Source organism: Salvia hispanica, chromosome 5, assembly GCF_029641045.1.
Source record: "Salvia hispanica isolate PSC_SH4W2 chromosome 5, Shi_PSC_v1, whole genome shotgun sequence".
NCBI lineage: Eukaryota > Viridiplantae > Streptophyta > Magnoliopsida > Lamiales > Lamiaceae > Salvia > Salvia hispanica.
In genome coordinates, this window is record NC_142696.1 from 33,735,570 (window position 1) to 33,753,903 (window position 18,334).

At 37.0% G+C, this 18,334-nt stretch overlaps 2 protein-coding genes and 1 pseudogene across 3 annotated transcripts; 2 read left to right on the plus strand and 1 right to left on the minus strand.

Moving 5' to 3' along the window:
* Window positions 1–1,828: 1,828 nt before the first annotated feature.
* On the minus strand, window positions 1,829–3,213 carry LOC125190566 (uncharacterized). The gene has a single exon (XM_048087896.2). It carries the CDS (start codon window positions 3,097–3,099, stop codon window positions 1,936–1,938), a length of 1,164 nt encoding a protein of 387 aa, XP_047943853.1. The 5' UTR covers window positions 3,100–3,213; the 3' UTR covers window positions 1,829–1,935.
* Window positions 3,214–5,651: 2,438 nt separating this feature from the next.
* On the plus strand, window positions 5,652–8,942 carry LOC125190567 (laccase-17-like; annotated as a pseudogene). Its single transcript, XR_016130249.1, has 6 exons — window positions 5,652–5,804; window positions 5,890–6,041; window positions 6,120–6,364; window positions 6,452–6,580; window positions 6,655–7,599; window positions 8,599–8,942. The product of XR_016130249.1 is annotated as a laccase-17-like (transcript).
* A 4,341-nt stretch (window positions 8,943–13,283) lies between these two features.
* Window positions 13,284–15,996, plus strand: LOC125190493 (phosphatidylglycerophosphate phosphatase PTPMT2-like). Its single transcript, XM_048087817.2, has 6 exons — window positions 13,284–13,818; window positions 14,221–14,343; window positions 14,928–15,021; window positions 15,136–15,218; window positions 15,301–15,390; window positions 15,524–15,996. The coding sequence occupies exons 1-6, from the start codon at window positions 13,606–13,608 to the stop codon at window positions 15,782–15,784; spliced, it is 864 nt and encodes a 287-aa protein (XP_047943774.2). The 5' UTR covers window positions 13,284–13,605; the 3' UTR covers window positions 15,785–15,996.
* Window positions 15,997–18,334: the final 2,338 nt, after the last annotated feature.

The following is an 18,334-nucleotide window of genomic DNA, read 5'->3' on the forward strand; positions in this document are numbered from 1 at the left end:
AATTTTAAATTCACCGAATATTTTTTATATTTACATTTTACTCAACATGTTTAGTTAATGTTTAATAACCTAGCTAATACAAAGTACTCCCTGTTAATCTAATTTTCCTGCTTAGATTAAAAAATTGTATATCCTGTTACTAGAAAAATAAAATAAAATTATGACACACATATACATTACAAGAAATTATGAAAAATCACGCATACATGGAAACGATACCTGTTCATTAATCACCATTATTGTAATGAATTATTTCTCATGCTGAATTATTCATCGCATTATTCATTAGGCAATAATTCAGGACGGCTTAGATCTGTGATAGGTTAATAGCGTGTTCCAAATCAAACCAAATTCGTTTGATAGCATAAAATTAATAATTCAATTATAAGTTCTTTGCTAGATAAAATTAATTGATTGACATTAAATTATAATTTCATATTCCTTATTTAGTAGGAGTATATCAAAATCACCATTCTAATTATATGGACAATTTGGTTATTTATAAGCATCGCTAAGAAAAAATGAATATATATTCTGAAAAATTCGCATGTCTCGATCTCATATTTGTAAGAGTAAAGGTCGAATATGGTCCCTAACATATGACCGTTTTATCAATTTGATTCTTAACATTATCTTTTTGATTATTTGGTCCCTCACAAATAAATTCGGACCCGAATCAGTCCTCACTTAACAGAACCGTCAAAAAATAGACGATGACCGCAATTTGACTATATTAAATTACTAATGGTAATTAATTATACCTAATTATAATTCTTTTCCTATTAGCAAAATTGAAAAAAAGATAGTATCAGTTGCAAAATGAAATGAATAATTTGTAATTTAATAGAAATTAAGAATTATAATTAGGTATAATTAATTATCATTAGTAATTTAATATAGTCAAATTGCAATTACCGTCTATTTTTTTACGGTTCTGTTAAGTGAGGACCGATTCGGGTCCGAGTTTATTTGTGAGGGACCAAATAATCAAAATGATAATGTTAAGGACCAAATTGATAAAACGGTCATATGTTAGGGACCACATTTGACATTTACTCTATTTGTAAAATATCAATTAATTAAATCTCAAATTTTGGAAGTCAACAAATTTAAACATTTTTCTTAAATCTATAAATAGCAATCATGGAGATAAGAAATAAGGTGGCGTTCGGTTGCCATGACTAAGTATCATGAGACTATCCATCTAGGATCAAGTTGTGGGATTATTTTAGTTGGAGGGGGAGACTATGACTAATTATCATGAGACTATCTATCTAGGATTAAGTTGTAGGGTTTAATCTTATTAACCAAACATGATACATCTTTAATCATGAGATTTAATCTTGGCAACCGAATACCCTCTAAGGTGGCGTTCGGTTGCCATGACTAATAATTATGAGACTATCCATCTAGGATTAAGTTGTGGGATTATTTTAGTTGGAGAGGAAGACTATGACTAATTATCATGAGACTATCGATCTAGAATTAAGTTGTAGGATTCAATCTTATGAATCAAACATGATACATATTTAATCATGAGATTTAATCTTGGCAACCGAACACAGCCTAATAGCCCTAATTTAGGCATTGCCGCTAATCACGTGGAAAATCTTTAACTAATTTACACAACTAAACTATTCTGCTGCAATCACGTGTAACCACCACACTCATCCATCACTCCACTACTTGCGTAATCAATTATCAACAACATAAATCAGATTACGATTCTTAATTAAATTACTAACGACCAACATTACCTGTCAACTGTCAAGTCCACACAATTTAACTACACATGCATATATGAGAATGTCTTCACTAGGCAAACAAATAAAAAAAACTCTGTCCATTTAGATAATTAATATTGTGGGAAAATAAATAAAATTAAATAGAAAAAAGCACAAAATGAGTTAATGAAAAACAGATCGAAAATCATGTTTATGGGTGGGTGAACTCCGCCCCCAGCAAGGCCCCACAAACAAGAGGCCTCGCCGCTGGTATTCTAAGACAGCTCAGCCCTCCGCCGGGAACCGCCGCGCAATCCGGCTGCGGCCGCTGCAACTCCCTCCCCGGAATGCAGTTAAACGAGAAATCAAACCCGAACCCGCTGTTTTTGTCACAAACTTGGCTAAATCCGGAGAAAAAATTCGCCGATACCGTCAAATTAATCAAACTCCGCATCGAGCAGAGCAAATCCGGCAGCTCACCGGAGAATTGGTTGCGCGCTAGATTCAGAACCTCGATGTTACCGAGGCAGGACAGAGAATCCGGCAAATGCCCCATCAGTGAATTGGAACTCACATCCAAAACCTGCAGATCCGACCACATCCCCACGCCTTCCGGAATGCAGCCGCTCAGGCGGTTGTTGAGGAACAGGATCTCCTTGATCCCCATATACCCCAAGCTGAACGGTATCGCTCCGCTCAGCTTGTTGTAGGCCAGGTTTATCACTGACGCCGGAGAATTTCCTAGATTCTGCGGCAGCTCGCCGGAGAAGAGGTTATTGTTGAGGAAAATAGCGTCGAGTTTCTTATCGAATAGGTCTTCCGGAATCGGACCGGAGAAGCTGTTGAATCGCAGATCTAAATAGACGAGATCTGGAATTTCAAGGACCGCGGCGGGGAATCCGCCGGAGAGGCGGTTGTTGCTGAGGTCTAATTCGGTGAGCGAGGCGAGGGATCTGAACGACGGCGGCACGCCGCCGCTGAAGCGGTTGGTGTTGAGGTGGAGGAGGGAGAGATCGGCGAGGAGAGCGAGGTCTTTGACGAGAGTGCCCTGCAGATTGGCGTGGTTGAGATCGATGGCGGCGACGACTTTGCCGGCGGGATTTCCCATGAAATCGAGGGAGTCGGAGCAGAAGACGCCTTTGTAGGAGCAGACATTGGGGCCGCTCCAGGAGGCAGTGATGTTGAGAGGATCGTCTGTGATGGCGGCTTTCCAGGCCTGGAGGGCTGTGTAGGCGGCGGAGGTAGGAGGGTTGACTCCGCCGCCAATCCAGACGCCGGAGACGCTAATGCCTACTCCGACGATGACTGCAGCTCTAGCGACGATGATAGAGATAGGGAGGAGGAGTGCGAGGAGGCAGCTAGTGCTATTCTTCATGTGTTGATGAATTTAGTGGGAGATTTGTTGGATGTTTGTGGAAACTTGGTTGCTTCATTCATGTTATTTCATTTGAATTTGAGGGGATTAATTGTCTTCATACAAATTACACCATACTATAATATTTATGGATATGGATACTTACATTTGTTGCTTTCAAGCTGCCTCACTAAAATGTCACTATTTCAGCTCAAAATCTATTCACATGCTCACATGTACCAATTAATTACTATTATCAAATATTAATAATACTAATACAGAGGTGTGGCTCAGCTTGGATTTTCAAAAATGGTCTATCTAACCTTTTATTGTGTAAACTGATTTTCAATTACATATAACAATATTGTTCGTCTCATTTTTACTATAAATGGTAATGTGTCTCATGTTTTACTAACCCATTTCACACACATTTCATTTAAAATTAATATATACGAGTAAAACTCATAGTTTCACAACTTTTTTTCTATTTATTTTTCTTAACATTTTTTAAAATACATGTAAGAAAGAAATGAGACTATGGACGGATGTAGTATTTTATAAGTATATCGCCACTTTTTATAAAGCGTCATAAATGTAAAATGAATTAGTTCCCTGTCATTGTTTTTCAAAGCAAATAATGAATCTTACTAATAACAAATTTCAAAGGCGTCAAGTGTAACCCTAGTTCATCAACATTTAGCTAGGTGATCATACAAACAAGGAATATAATACTATCAGAAAATGAATAGTAACTTATAATAATGTACTCCTATCTTACTATTCTTCACATTCAAATGGAAGTTGAGAAATTTATTGTGTTATCGAAAGGAAGTTGAGTTATTACAAAGTAAATTAATGTGGATTCGATTTTTAAATTCTTTAATTTTACCTTTAATGGCTGCTGGACCAAAATTCTATTAAGTCTATCCATCTTGTAAACATGTTAGCTGGCCATGTATAAATGTTATCTAAGGAGCTGTCGGACTCGGACACAAAATTTATTTTGGTAAAGGCTTTTTTTTATTTTTATTTATAAATTTGTGCTTGAAATTTTGGATAAGTCGTATACTTCTTGTTTATGAGTACTTTTCACATAGAATACCAAATTTACAATGATATTACATAAATAAAAAAAAAATCTGACTTAGTAGGGGCTTGAGCCGTTATTGAAGGCATGTGTAATCCGAGTAGGAAAATTGGCGGTTTTCATCACAAACAAAATGTAGCATAGATATAAATCACAGGTCAATTAGCCAATATAAATCACACATTGGACATCTATCATATTATAGCCAGATATTAAAGCACAGGTACTTACTAAAAAAGTTTGAAGTTGAGATTGACTATTCAGCATTCGCGATCACGCATGCCCTGCGTAAGGAATGCAAAATAAAAATTAAATGCCTAAAATGAAACGTGAGATATTTTGTCACGGGTGAGTATATTCATTTCTTTATAATTATTAGCTACTTTTTCCTAAGCAATAAGAGTAGAGAAGCTCTCCTCCTCCTCCTCCTCAATTTCTAACCTTATAAATCTGAAAAAATTATCGATATTTCGTTCAAATATTTCCACGGTAAAATGCTGTTTGCTTGAAAGTTGAAACTAATACTTCGAAATCTTGTTATATAAAAATACGATAGATTTATAGAGCTATACATTCAAATTGAAGTTTATGAGATATCGGTTATCATATGGCCGGATAAAATGCCAAAAAAATATAAACCTTGATGATACAAAATACAAATTTAATACTCCTTATTTTAAATTAAATACAAAAAAAATAGTACTTGATGCTTGTAAACAGTTCATTCTAGTCGAGCTTGGGATAAAATTTAGTTCTGAATTGGGCCGGATATAGAGTGGGCTAAATTGAGTTGGGTTTTGGTGTTTCTTTTTTAATATATGGCCTCATGGTGAGCTCGCCTAGTGGACTAAAACTAAGATGACAAAGCATTATAAATTTAACAGTCCACTACTATAAAAATGTTTATACAAAATCTAACATTTTAAAATTTAATGAATAAGGACTATCATTGTCCATATCTAATACTTATTGTACGACTCCCCAACAAATTTCTCTTCACACATACTTCTATTATATGCTTGAATACCAAGTACATGTTTCTTGTTTATCAGAAGCTTTAACAATTCATCCATAAATCTATTGAAAATAGATTGCAGTCATGTGAAAGTTTACTCAATTAGGTAACCTGGTTGATTGTTAACTAAAATCTTTAACATCATTTCCATTTTTTATGCATGAAAAAATAAAATTAAGTATAGAACATTACTCAATATTTTAAGAGTTACTTATTTTAGATATAGAACATAACTCAATATTCTAAGAGCAACACGAATAAGGATAGATTTGACAAGACTATGAACTATTGTCTTCAACACCACTTTGATGTTGTGTTCTAACAACACATGGGCCTCCAAAGTATTTACATTTTTTATCCCTTTTTAGTGAAGATATATATCTATTCTTTTTTGTTTAAAAATATTGAATTCTTCATCACCTAATCAGCCTAATTTCACCCTATAAAACCTCAATGGCATTTTTCTAACAGTAGGCAGAAACAAACATTCATCCTCCACACTCAACTTTTCAAAAAAAAGGAAAAATGGGTGTCTCTCAATTACTTGCATTGTTTTCTGCATTCATGGCATTATGCCTTCTTCCTCACTATGCACAAGCCATGGCTAGGCGCTACGACTTCAATGTTAGTACCCTTATACCAAGATGTAGTAATTGTTTTTTTAGCATGTCTTGTTTCAATTAGTGGTTGATATCTTTTAACTCTTTAGATCAAGATGCAAAACGTGACCCGATTGTGCCACACGAAGAGCATTGTGACCGTGAACGGGAAATTCCCAGGGCCTCCTATAGTAGCAAGGGAAGGCGATCGCCTACTCATAAAAGTCACCAATCACGTCCCAAACAATATCACCATCCACTGGTATACCCATATAACTAAATCTAGATTTTCGTATGCTGGGTAGATAACTTCATGTTTTCTCTTATCTACCTGTGACAGGCACGGAATCAGGCAACTCTGCAGTGGATGGGCAGATGGGCCGGCATATATCACACAATGCCCCATACAAACTGGACAAAGCTATGTCTACAATTTCACCATAGTTGGGCAAAGAGGAACCCTTTTCTGGCATGCACATATTTCTTGGCTTAGATCTACTCTTTATGGCCCTATCATCATCCTCCCAAAGAAAAATGCCAACTATCCATTCCAAAAACCTTACAAGGAAGTCCCCATCATATTTGGTAAAATTTCATTTTTATCATAACAAATTCTTACTTTTGATTTAAACTACCTGGATGCATATTAACAACAGAAATGATCATATACAGGAGAATGGTTCAATGCTGACCCTGAAGCCATAATAAAGCAAGCTCTAGCCACCGGCGGCGGCCCCAACGTCTCCGACGCCTACACCATCAACGGCCTCCCCGGGCCACTCTACAACTGCTCCGCCAAAGGTACAACACTAACAAGCTGGAAAATAACAAAGAAAATATTTTCTAAGTAACTAATTACTTAAAGAAATAAACAGATACATTCAAATTGAGGGTGAAGGCAGGCAAGACCTACCTCCTCCGCATAATCAACGCTGCACTCAACGACGAGCTCTTCTTCAGCATCGCCAACCACACCCTCACCGTGGTCGACGCCGACGCAGTCTACGTCAAGCCCTTCCAAACCACCACCATCCTCATCACACCCGGCCAGACCACCAACGTCCTTCTCAACACCAAACCACACTTCCCCGGCGCCACTTTCCTCATGGCCGCCCGCCCCTACGTCACCGGCCCCGGCACCTTCGACAACTCCACCGTCGCCGGAATCTTAGAATACGAAACCCCATCCCTCCACCTAAAAAACCTCCCTCTCAACAAACCCCAGCTCCCGTCTCTCAACGACACCTCCTTCGTCACCACCTTCGCGGGGAGGCTCCGCAGCCTAGCCAGCGCGAAGGTGCCGCAGGAGGTGGAGAGGCGGTTCTTCTTCACAGTGGGATTAGGGACCAGCCCGTGCGACCAGAAGAACGCCACGTGTCAGGGGCCGAACGGGACCAAATTCGCGGCGTCGGTTAACAACGTGAGCTTCGTGCTGCCCTCGAAGGCTCTCCTGGGGGCCCACTTCGCGGGGCAGTCGAGCGGGGTGTACAGCCCGGATTCCCGGTTAGCCCGCTCCGTTGGTTCAACTACACGGGGAGCCCGCCGAACAACACGGCGGTCGGGAATGGCACGAAGCTGGTGGTTTTGGCGTTCAACACGAGCGTGGAGGTGGTGTTGCAGGATACGAGCATTCTTGGAGCTGAGAGACATCCTCTCCATCTCCATGGATTCAATTTTTATGTGGTGGGACAGGGTTTCGGGAACTATGACCCGAACAGTTGATCCGAATAGATTCAATCTGGTCGACCCGGTTGAGAGGAATACGGTTGGTGTGCCCGCGGGTGGATGGGTTGCCATTAGGTTTTTGGCTGATAATCCAGGTTGGTAAATCTTGCTACTCCCTCCTCCTGTTCCCATTAAATATCTCACTCCCTCCGTCCCGGATAATTCGGGTCACTTTGACCGGGCACGGGTTTTAAGAATTGTAATGAAAAGTGGCTTGAAAAAGTTAGTGGGATGTGGGTCCTACCTTTATATATTAGTTTTATAAAAAAATGTGAGTAGTAATGAGTTAGTGGAATATGGAGTTCACTACCAAAAATGGTAAAAATGAAGTGGGACAAATTATGTGGGACCGACCGAAATGGAAAACTGGGACGAATTATCTGGGACGGAGGGAGTATTTGCCAGTTGCTAGTTTTAGTGGAATGTGAGTTGTACTTTTATATACTCCCTCCGTCCCCGATTAGGAGTCACCCTTTGACCAGACACAGATTTTAACAAATGTAAAGAAAAGTTGGTTGAAAAAATTAGTAGAATGTGAGACTCATTTTTTTATATTGGTTTTATAATAAAATGTGAGTGAATTGAGTTAGTGGAATGTGAGATCTACTTACTATTTATGGTAAAAATGAAGTGTGACTCTTAATTGGGGACGGACCGAAATGGAAAAGTGTGACTCTTAATCGGGGACGGAGGGAGTATATTAGTTTTATACTTTCTCCGTCACCTATTTCCTTTTTCGTTCGTCCCTAAAAATTTGTCACCTTTCACTTTTACCATTTTTAGTAGCGACCCCATATTCTACTAACTCATTCCCACTCACATTTTATTATAAAACTAATATATAAAAGTAGGACTCACATGCCACCAACTTTTTTAACCCACTTTCTATTACATTTCTTAAAATTCGTGGCGGGTCAAATAGTGACAAATTATGGGAGACGGAGGGAGTAATAAAATTTGAGTGACAGTGAATTTGTGGAATATGATATATATACTGATATTTAATGGAACAGGAGGGAGTAATTTGATATATAAAATTAATTAACTTGGTTGATGAAAAAGAATGATAATGAATGGGTGCATTGTTGATTCAGGCGTGTGGTTCATGCATTGTCATCTTGAGGTTCACACGAGTTGGGGTTTGAAGATGGCATGGCTTGTTTTGGATGGGAGGCTTCCAAATCAAAAGCTCCTTCCTCCACCCTCGGATCTTCCTAAATGCTGATCTTCTTTGTTTGGTTTTCATCTCCCTCTTGTTTTTGTTTTTGATCTGATTGGCTTTCTTTTCTTCAAATTTTGTGGAATTAATTGATTGCATTATTGTGTTCTTTATCACCTTTTCTTTTTGAGTTTAATCTGAACAATTAAGATTATACGTCACTGTACTTTTGTAGTTCTGTGTATTGGTATATGTTGCAATATAGTAAAACTTGATGTACTTTAATTACTTATTCAGCTTTGGACATAATAGATCTTTTTTAATTTGGTTCAATATTATGAAATGACTCATGGTATTTGAGTGTTGCACTGTATAAGACACATGCATTACCTATTAGCTATTCCAAAGTGGTCCACACAAATGTACTTAACAATTGTCAAATACTCCTACCAAATAAAATTGAGCTCACACAAAAGGATTCAACTCAAAAAAATATATATTTGCATTTGTTTTCTTAAATGTATAACGCAATGCAATATTGTAGGTAGTAGATAGATAAAAATAAATTTACATTTTCACTTACTCATTTATTAATATGTTATTCTTATTATTATTTTAAAATTCTTTTTTATTATACATGTATAAATTTCTTTTGATTTTGGAGTTTCCTCCTTGTGTATACAACGTACATACGATAGAGTGATAATCATGAAAAAATAGATAGAAAGAAATCTTCGTTTATATAGTAGTCATTTTTATTTTTCATTTTAAATTTCATACTGAATATTTTATTTCTAATGTTCAATTCAACATGGATTTGTATGAAATTTATACTTTCATTTTGGAAAGTTGAATACTCACTTTATATATTTATTCAGGGAATTGTAAATATTTTGGAAGAGAAAAAGTAGATGATGAGTTAATACTACCTTTATGCAACTTATCATAATAATGTAATAATTATAATTTGGTCTTAGTTTTAATATAAGATGTGATTATTTTTTTTAACAATTTTCTTATAATACAAATTTTCATTAAATATGAAAATATATGCATTAATGTGTACTTTCGCGTAACAAAATATCACAATTTAATCGATTCGTAACCATCACTAAACTTTCCTATCTCAATCAATATCTCTGTCACAGTTCTTTTTATAGCTTTACATTAATCCTTTTTCATTTATCTTCAAATTGCTATTTTAGAATAAATAGAAAAACTAGAAACATCTAAACAAAATCACAAATTTTAGTCGATTCGTGACCAATCACTAACCTTTGCTATCGCCGTCGATATCCATGTCAAAATCCTTTTCATGGTTCTACACTGATCAATTATCAATTTCATTTTTTTTTAATTTCTATTTTAGAATAAATGGGTTTAATCGGAATTGTCTTGTAGGAGTAGTAGTATATAATTTCTGAACTTCACATTTCACATAAGATTGGAACTATTTTTCTATAAAAAATATATCGAATTAAATACTACTCCTACTGTATAAATAATCTAACAATTAAGATCCTAAGTGCATATGTTTAAATAAAAAATATATCAATTAGATTTCTCGCAAAACTACTTTTAATTTGATAATAAAAATTCATTGAAAACTGTATATTTTTCACCAAAGACATAATTGTGCATATCACTTTACATGCAAAATATATTAATTCCATCTCAAAACATATCAATTCTATGTAACAATTAATGTGACTGATTTAAAAAAAATAAATGAACATAACACAGAATTCTATCAAGAGCATCTCCAATGGTCGGCTAGCGACCGACTAGCCGATTCTTCGCGCTGGCCGATCGGCTAGCCGAACCATTGGAGGCGGCGAGCGGCTAACCGGCGAGCCGATCGGCGTGGGCTGGCCGATTGGTGGGCGCTTGCCGATGCGCTAGCCGATGCGCTGGCCGTCATTGTGGCGGCCCGATCGGCCAGCGCCGAATATTCTTTTTAAAAAAAAAAAAAAAAACCTATATAAACGCGATTTTAGTTTCATTTTCATTTGCACCACTTGTTTTAACGAGTTTTCTCTCTCTCTAACTTTCTGTACAAGAGCATCATCGAGCGATGAGTAACGCGGGTGGTAGCGGTGGTGGTAGTGGTGGTAGTGGTGGGGATGCTGAGGAGTACGAACGGAGGATGAACGAGGCTATGAATGCCTACATGAACCGCGGGATGGAGCGGTACATGCATAGGGTGGAACAGCAGGCGATACCTCACCCTCCACGGGTTATCCACCGCCGAGCAGTGATTGATCGGGATCACGCCGCTGCACATCAGCGGCTGTACGACGACTACTTTTCAGAGAACCCGCGGTTTCCCGCCAACATGTTCCGGCGGCGTTTTAGAATGCGCAGGGAGTTGTTTATGCGCATCGTTGGCGCATTAAAGCGTCGATATCTGTGTTTCCGCTTTAGGCACGATGCGCTGGCAGACCCGGCCACACCCCTATTCAAAAGTGCACGGCGGCAATCAGGCAGTTGGCCCTACGGAGGCGCGGCAGACATGTGGGATGAGTACCTCCACATCGGTGAGTCGACAGCCCTGGAATGTCTGAAGGATTTCTGTGGGGGCGTGATAAACGTTTTCGGTGAGCAATACCTTCGAGCCCTACTCCCGAAGATTGTCAGAATTTGATGCAGATGCACGGGGAGAAGCATGGGTTCCCCGGGATGTTAGGCAGCATAGATTGTATGCATTGGGAGTGGAAGAACTGTCCGACTGCCTGGAAGGGGGCCTACACGACCGGCTACAAGTCAAAGAATCCCATGTTGATCCTCGAGGCCGTAGCTGATTACCGGCTGTGGATCTGGCATGCGTATTTTGGGGTAGCCGGGTCGAACAACGACCTCAACGTCCTGAACTCGTCTCCCCTCTTCAACGAGAAGTGCCAGGGCGTCGGTCCAGCCGTCTCATTTGTGGCCAACGGCAACCGGCATGATATGGGCTACTACTTGGCGGATGGGATATACCCTCGGTGGTCGGTCTTTGTGAAGACGATCAGGCAAACAAGTGATGAAAGGAAGGCCTACTTTGCGGAACGACAGGAGTCGGCGCGCAAGGACGTGGAGCGCGCATTTGGTGTGCTCCAGTCTCGATGGGCGGCAATTAAGGGTCCAACGCGTTTGTGGGATGTCGGATGCGTTTCCCAGATAATGTACGCCTGCATTATCCTGCACAACATGATCGTCGAAGACGAAAAAGGCGTACAACTGACTAGTTGGGCCAATGATGTGGGGTACCTCTCGATGAAGCCGGCCGCCTCAAGGAATTTGCCAACATGCGCCAAGTGGATGCTCATATTCAACTCCAAAAGGATATAATTGAAGAGTTGTGGGCACGGAGGATTGCACGACGATAGTTTTTTTTCTTTATTATGTACCTTTTTAAATGTAATTTTTTTTATCTAGTGTACCTTTTTTAAATGCAATTAATGAATTTTCCCGTATATGTCTCGTAAATTTTATTTCGTAATTTAATCGTAATTTTAATTCCGTAAATGTAGTATTTTTTGAATTATTTTTATTGCGGCTGGCCTATGGCTGGCCTAAATCTGATGTGGTAGGTAGATTTTTAGTGCTGCTGAAGTGGCAGGGGGAGAAACTACTGGTCGATTTCTGGCCGATTTCTTGCCGAAGTACCATTGGAGATGCTCTTATATGTTTAGACATGCAACTAGGACATTATTAGCTTCCTCATTAAATTAGCTTTAATTCTATAATTTAATTGCGTAGTAAATGGTATATTTTATATTAACGACGTAATTGAATATATCAAATACCAGCATAAAACATATTTTCTCCGTCCCACTTTAAGTGGATCATACATTTTTAGCACGTGATTTTATGTAGTATTATTTTATGAGATAAATTGATTGATTAAAACAAGGGAAAAGAAAATAGTAGAGAGAGAGTGAAGTTTCTATTATTAAAAATGTCATTTAGAGTGAGGCATTGCAAAAGGAAAAATGATCCAGTTAGAATGAGACAAAGTGAGTATTAATTATCTATAACATGCATTTATCTATTTTCAAAAATATATGAACATGATATATATTATTGTCAATTTATTAGTTTGAATATATGGAATTAGAATTACTCCATAGTTAGATTTCTCTTAAAATTATCTTTAATTTAATATAAATATAGTAGTAGTATATTTTTGTGAATAAAAAACTTTAATTGATAGAATTATATAAATAAGAGTTAATAATTATTTTTCGAAGATAGAAAATAATTATCTTTAAATCTTTAATTAGTTGCTACATATATATTTGATGACTTCCAATTATACTTTAATGTGAAAATTGATATCGAAAATACTTATAACATGGATATGATCAATGGTCCAGATTAATTCTTATATTAAAGGCTGATTGGGTGAGCATAATCCTATCCACTTGTTTAACATATCTTAGTATTATATGACAAAAAATATGTGATATTATCATTGCTTATTTATCTTCCCTACTCCTATTTATTATTATTATTATTATTATTATTATTATTATGAACTTTCATAGTAGTACATTAATAACTTTAATTAATTGGTGATATACATTTAATGAATTTTGAAGGGATTTAGTGGATCTGTTTATGAACAACAAAATAGCGTAGTATCTCATCTCCCCCAAATTCCTCATTTGACTTTCATTCCTCTCTCTCTATCATTATCCACTTGTTCTACTGGATTCCACAATCTTCGTTTCTCTCCTCACCCGATCATCCAAATTCCCACTACTCTCGCCTTCGATCATGTCATTTTCACCCATTTTTTCCAAATTATCACTAATTTGCTATAGCTGAACTCCTTCACCAATTTCATCCTTCCGATCGATTTAACTTTCTCCGATTGACGCCCACAGTTAGTAGGTTCTACCAATTGTTACTCCCGTGTTTCCCCAATTCTCTGAAATTTTAGGTTCTGTTGATCTCGATGAAAATCGAGGAGCTCGATGATGGCGCGGAGAGTATTATAGAGAGCAAGCACAGCAGATACAGCGAAACCAGGCTGATCGCTGTTAGGGTTGACGCGAAAAGGGCTTTAGTCGGAGCTGGGGCTCGCATCCTCTTCTATCCGACCCTTTTGTACAACGTTTTCCGCAACAAAATTCAAGCCGAGTTCCGATGGTGGGATCAAATCGATCAGGTGTGGCTTCCTGGATCAAATTCATGATACTATTTATTTATTTTCTCGATGATATCTTTTAATTTGCTTGTATGGTTGTGGATAATTATTCCGTTCAATTTAGTTTTTCATTTTTAATTTTATTTTTCCCGTTTTGAGTTCAGCTTTATTGCCTTGCTCGCTAGTCCTAGCATTCGTATGGATTGGGATTTATTTATGAAAATGCATGATAATCAGCCAAAGAAAACTATTTTTAGTGAAATTATTGAGTTTTTTTTACCTATTTCATCAATTCTTTGTGACGATGCTTGTTAAACTGATCTTGATTCATTTCTTAGTGATTGTTTTTGCATCTACTTTCCCATACAACTTGATTCATGTGATACATATACCTTATGTATTGGCTTTTGTATTGAAAATTAGTATCTACTGCTGGGTGCTGTTCCATTTCCAAAGGATGTCCCTCGTCTGAAGCATCTCGGAGTTGGCGGTGTAATTACACTGAATGAGCCCTACGAGACTCTGGTCCCGACATCTTTGTACTATGTAAGTGGTTTCTGAATGCCGTTTGTGTTTGCCAGTTTCCGGGATTGATGAATTGGGGGTTGCAATTCCATGTCTTATGTATGCTCATTCTTCCGTGGTTCTGATTGTAAGAAGCACCATATGTAGTTTGCATGAGGTTTTTCTTAGAAATGGTTGGGCAGTGAGGCGGTTAAGGCTAGATTATCTAGATTCGTTATGGAACTCAAATCATTTGTTAGCAATTGGATTAGTCTGATCTGGTTGGCCTTGATTTGGCTTGGCATGTCATGTTATATAATGCCTATGGACTTTATAAATCGTTTTCTTAAACAGTGTATTTATAAGAAATGAAATTTTCTCTTGCACCCTAAGACAATGATCAATCCCAATTAAGTTCAGAAGATCATGCATTGCTTGCGGTTTATTTGGCTTTTAGATACTTTTGATTTTTAAGAAAAAATGTAGAAATTGTTCTTCTATGACAATGTTAACAATTGAGGCATGACCACCTTCGTAATGGTAATGTAAATGAGCTTATGGGTAAAACTTCAATTTCTTGTCACTACTTATCTAAATTATTTCACTGTTGTGTTATCATTTTTCAGGCTAATGGGATAGATCATCTTGTCATCCCTACTAGGGATTATCTCTTTGCTCCTTCTGTTGGGGATATTAACCGTGCAGTGGATTTCATTCACAGTGCGTAATTCCCTTGATTTTTTCCTATGCTATGATATGTCAAGTGCATGATAGTGTGAAGTTTTTCAGCAGTTGCATCTGGATTGTATGAGTTTTTAATAACTCCAATTGCAGGAAATGCTTTGAGTGGTCAAACAACATACGTCCATTGCAAAGCTGGGCGAGGAAGGAGCACAACCATTGTTCTCTGTTATCTGGTTCATTCAGTTTTATTCTCTTTTAAACAAAAAAACTTCTAGAAGCTAATCTGGAGACTAAGACAGTATCCATGGTATTCAGGTTCGATATAAGCAGATGACACCCACTGCTGCACTTGAATATGTTCGTTCTAGAAGACCCAGGGTGCTATTAGCTCCAATCCAATGGAAGGTATGCAGACTACTATGCCTGACCCAAAGATGCAACTGCATTTTGGGTCCCTTACCTTTTTTCCATGATCTTGTCTATTTGATCAGGTGCTTTCATGATTTCTGAACTAAAATGCCATTATATTTCTTCTCAGGCAGTTCTAGAATATCAGCAGCAATGCATGGCTTCAAAAACGGTTTGCACATCTGGGGATGCCGTGTTAATAACAAAAGCTGATCTTGAAGGGTACAGCAGTCCTTGCAACGACAACTCTGGCAAGGAGCTTGCTGTCGTGTGTAGAAGGCCGAACACGAGTCCAATGATGGCCAAGTTGTCATGCCTTTTCGCATCTCTGAGGGTTTCGGGAAACTATGGACCTGTAATGAGACAGCTGACTGAGGCGCGTGCTTGCTGAATTTTACCCTTTCCTGGGCAGCTTGCCTGTGCAGACAAGTGTAAGTTAATCCAATGTTTCACAAGTAGATCACGATAAAATAAAAAGTGTCATGACTCGGAGAAGAATACTTTCAACATCGTATATAATGTTGGATTTGCTTCTGTATATATGTATATCAGATCGAGTTGAGTTGAGTCAATACATTGCTAAGCTAAGCTCTCGCCTCTCAACACCGAGCGAGTTTCGTCCTCTTGTTTTCTTTTGTTTTGAGTTTGATCCGATGTCAAATTTGGTTGGTATATACTAGGCCTGGACTCGGTTACCATTGTAAGTAGTTTTAGTAGTATATCAATACATTTAGAAGCATCTAAATCTTTTAAAAAAGGCGAAAGAAATGCATATAAGCTTTATAGAATGAACAGGCCAGCATAATCTGATTTATTCTTCCATTGTTTCTCTCCTTTTCTATTGCATGTGGAAAGTGACACTTCTCTCACCCCACTAACACTTATTACTACGCCATCAACTCTTTTCTTTCTTCAATTGTACTGTTTGGCTAAAATTCGTAGTACAAGAATCTTTCAAATTCGATCCTTAATACCTTGGCCTGGAAAATATATTCGACATCAACTTGCATCATCTCTATTTCCGTATACGAGAATATTTTCACTTGGAACATAAGTATGTGGTTATTTTCAGAGCAAAATTTAGACTATGTATCTTACTCCTAATAAATTTAGGGAACATGGGTCGTATCAAATGGAAGCCAAGATTCTAACTCAAGTTGAAGTTACTAATGAATTCATAAAAAAAATGTGATGTAGAGGCGTTTCTTTTTTTGCATTCATTTTGGAATATAATGGAGTATTTCATATAGTTAAAGTAGAGAAAGTAAAGTAAGAATAGAGAATAATATAGGGAAAACTATTTTTTATATTATGTCTTTTCTCTTACTTTGCTATATTAAAAATAAATATAAAAATGAATGGGCGGACTAGTCCGCTACAGGAGGCTAGTCCGGACTAAGAAATGCAGATGTGGCGAACTATAGTCCAGCCACTAGTGCGGACCATTGTGGATGCTCTAAGGAGGTAATCCTAATTGGAAATGATTGCAACTAAATTCAATTACTTAATTCAAACAAAATAACTAAAATTAAATCCAAAACTAGAAACAATCCTAAAGATAAACTCATACTACTGCTAGTTTTCATCTTCATCGCAATCCCTGCGTCACTCTTAACCTTGAAAGTTAGAATATTTAGACCCAGAACACAATAACAAATATCATCATAATTATAATAACTTAAAATAATAGAGATAAAAATAAAGAAAAATGAAGAAAAAACAAAATATGCATTGGATGCTACTTTGGAATGTAACTTTACTGTGCTAATGACTGAGGTACACTCTAAAGCCTATATATACATAATACACACATTAATGGGAATTGCAATTTTCATAAGAAATGAGAATGGAGGTAAACGAATATATCAGCGAGTGGGGAGATTCCGGGTGTGATTTAAAAATGTATAAAGCCCCACAAAATCTTGTGCTTAACTTGGTATAATTAATAAATAATGAGATATAAAAGATTGATGTAATCTCGTGTTAACTTGGTATACTTAATAAATAATGAGATATAAAAGATTGATGTTCACCAAATCAGACATCTTTATCCCTTTAGAAACTACAATGGTCTCCTTGCTTTTCCTACCTACATGCAGTCAAAAACATTATATACATAAATGATACATTTAACACGTAGTCTCTCTCTATCTCGTTAAGTAAAGCATATCTAGATGAAGCAATTTGCAGCAAAAGCTCGAATCTGGAATAGAATAACTAAAGTAGATTTAAAGAGCACACCAAAATGAAAATAACCGGTTTTGTGCAATAAAATACTACATCTATAAATGAGATCTATAATATTTTGTCACTAGGTTGCCTTATCAATCTCATGTCCAAGGCATCTTGTAAAGACAGTAAAGGGCCACTACCTAATTCAAACACAGCTATCCACATCTATATACTCACTCCCTCCCATAGAAATACTAACACATTTTGGGACGATATATATTATAATACTTCATCCATTCCACTTTAAGTGGAGCATTTCTAATTCGACACAAGATTTTATTTAGTGGTGTTTTGTGAGTAAAGTAAAGAGTATAAAGTAAAAGAGAGATGTGTTTCTATATTTAGAAATGTGTCATTTAGAGTGGAAAATGTTTCACTTAGAGTATAACGGAGGGAGTATATAATTAGTAAAGTAGAAGACCGATATATAGAAAAAAAGTGATTAAAGTATTGTTAGTGAAAAATGAGGCACACCTCAATAGAACCTTTTTTATACCAAAAATAGGAATACATATATATTTTTATAAGACAAACCAAAGTGATAAAAGTAGTCTAATTTTATGAGATAGAGGAAGTATTATTTTAGCGACGCCAATCATTATTCCCTTCTATTAGGCTAAATAATAAGGTTGCTCTATATATAGTAAAAGAAGGCATATTATAGTAAAATTTACTTTCTCCGTTCTGTAAAAGTATAAACTTTTTCTTT

What these genes read in the sequence shown, in the direction of transcription:
- LOC125190566 (XM_048087896.2), bottom strand. Translation starts at nt 3,099, where the DNA reads ATGAAGAATAGCACTAGCTGCCTCCTCGCACTCCTCCTCCCTATCTCT.
- LOC125190493 (XM_048087817.2), top strand. Translation starts at nt 13,606, where the DNA reads ATGAAAATCGAGGAGCTCGATGATGGCGCGGAGAGTATTATAGAGAGC. An exon ending in TCCCGACATCTTTGTACTAT is followed by an intron (nt 14,344 to 14,927) that starts GTAAGTGGTTTC and finishes ATCATTTTTCAG; the next exon opens with GCTAATGGGATAGATCATCT. An exon ending in TGCAGTGGATTTCATTCACA is followed by an intron (nt 15,022 to 15,135) that starts GTGCGTAATTCC and finishes CTCCAATTGCAG; the next exon opens with GAAATGCTTTGAGTGGTCAA.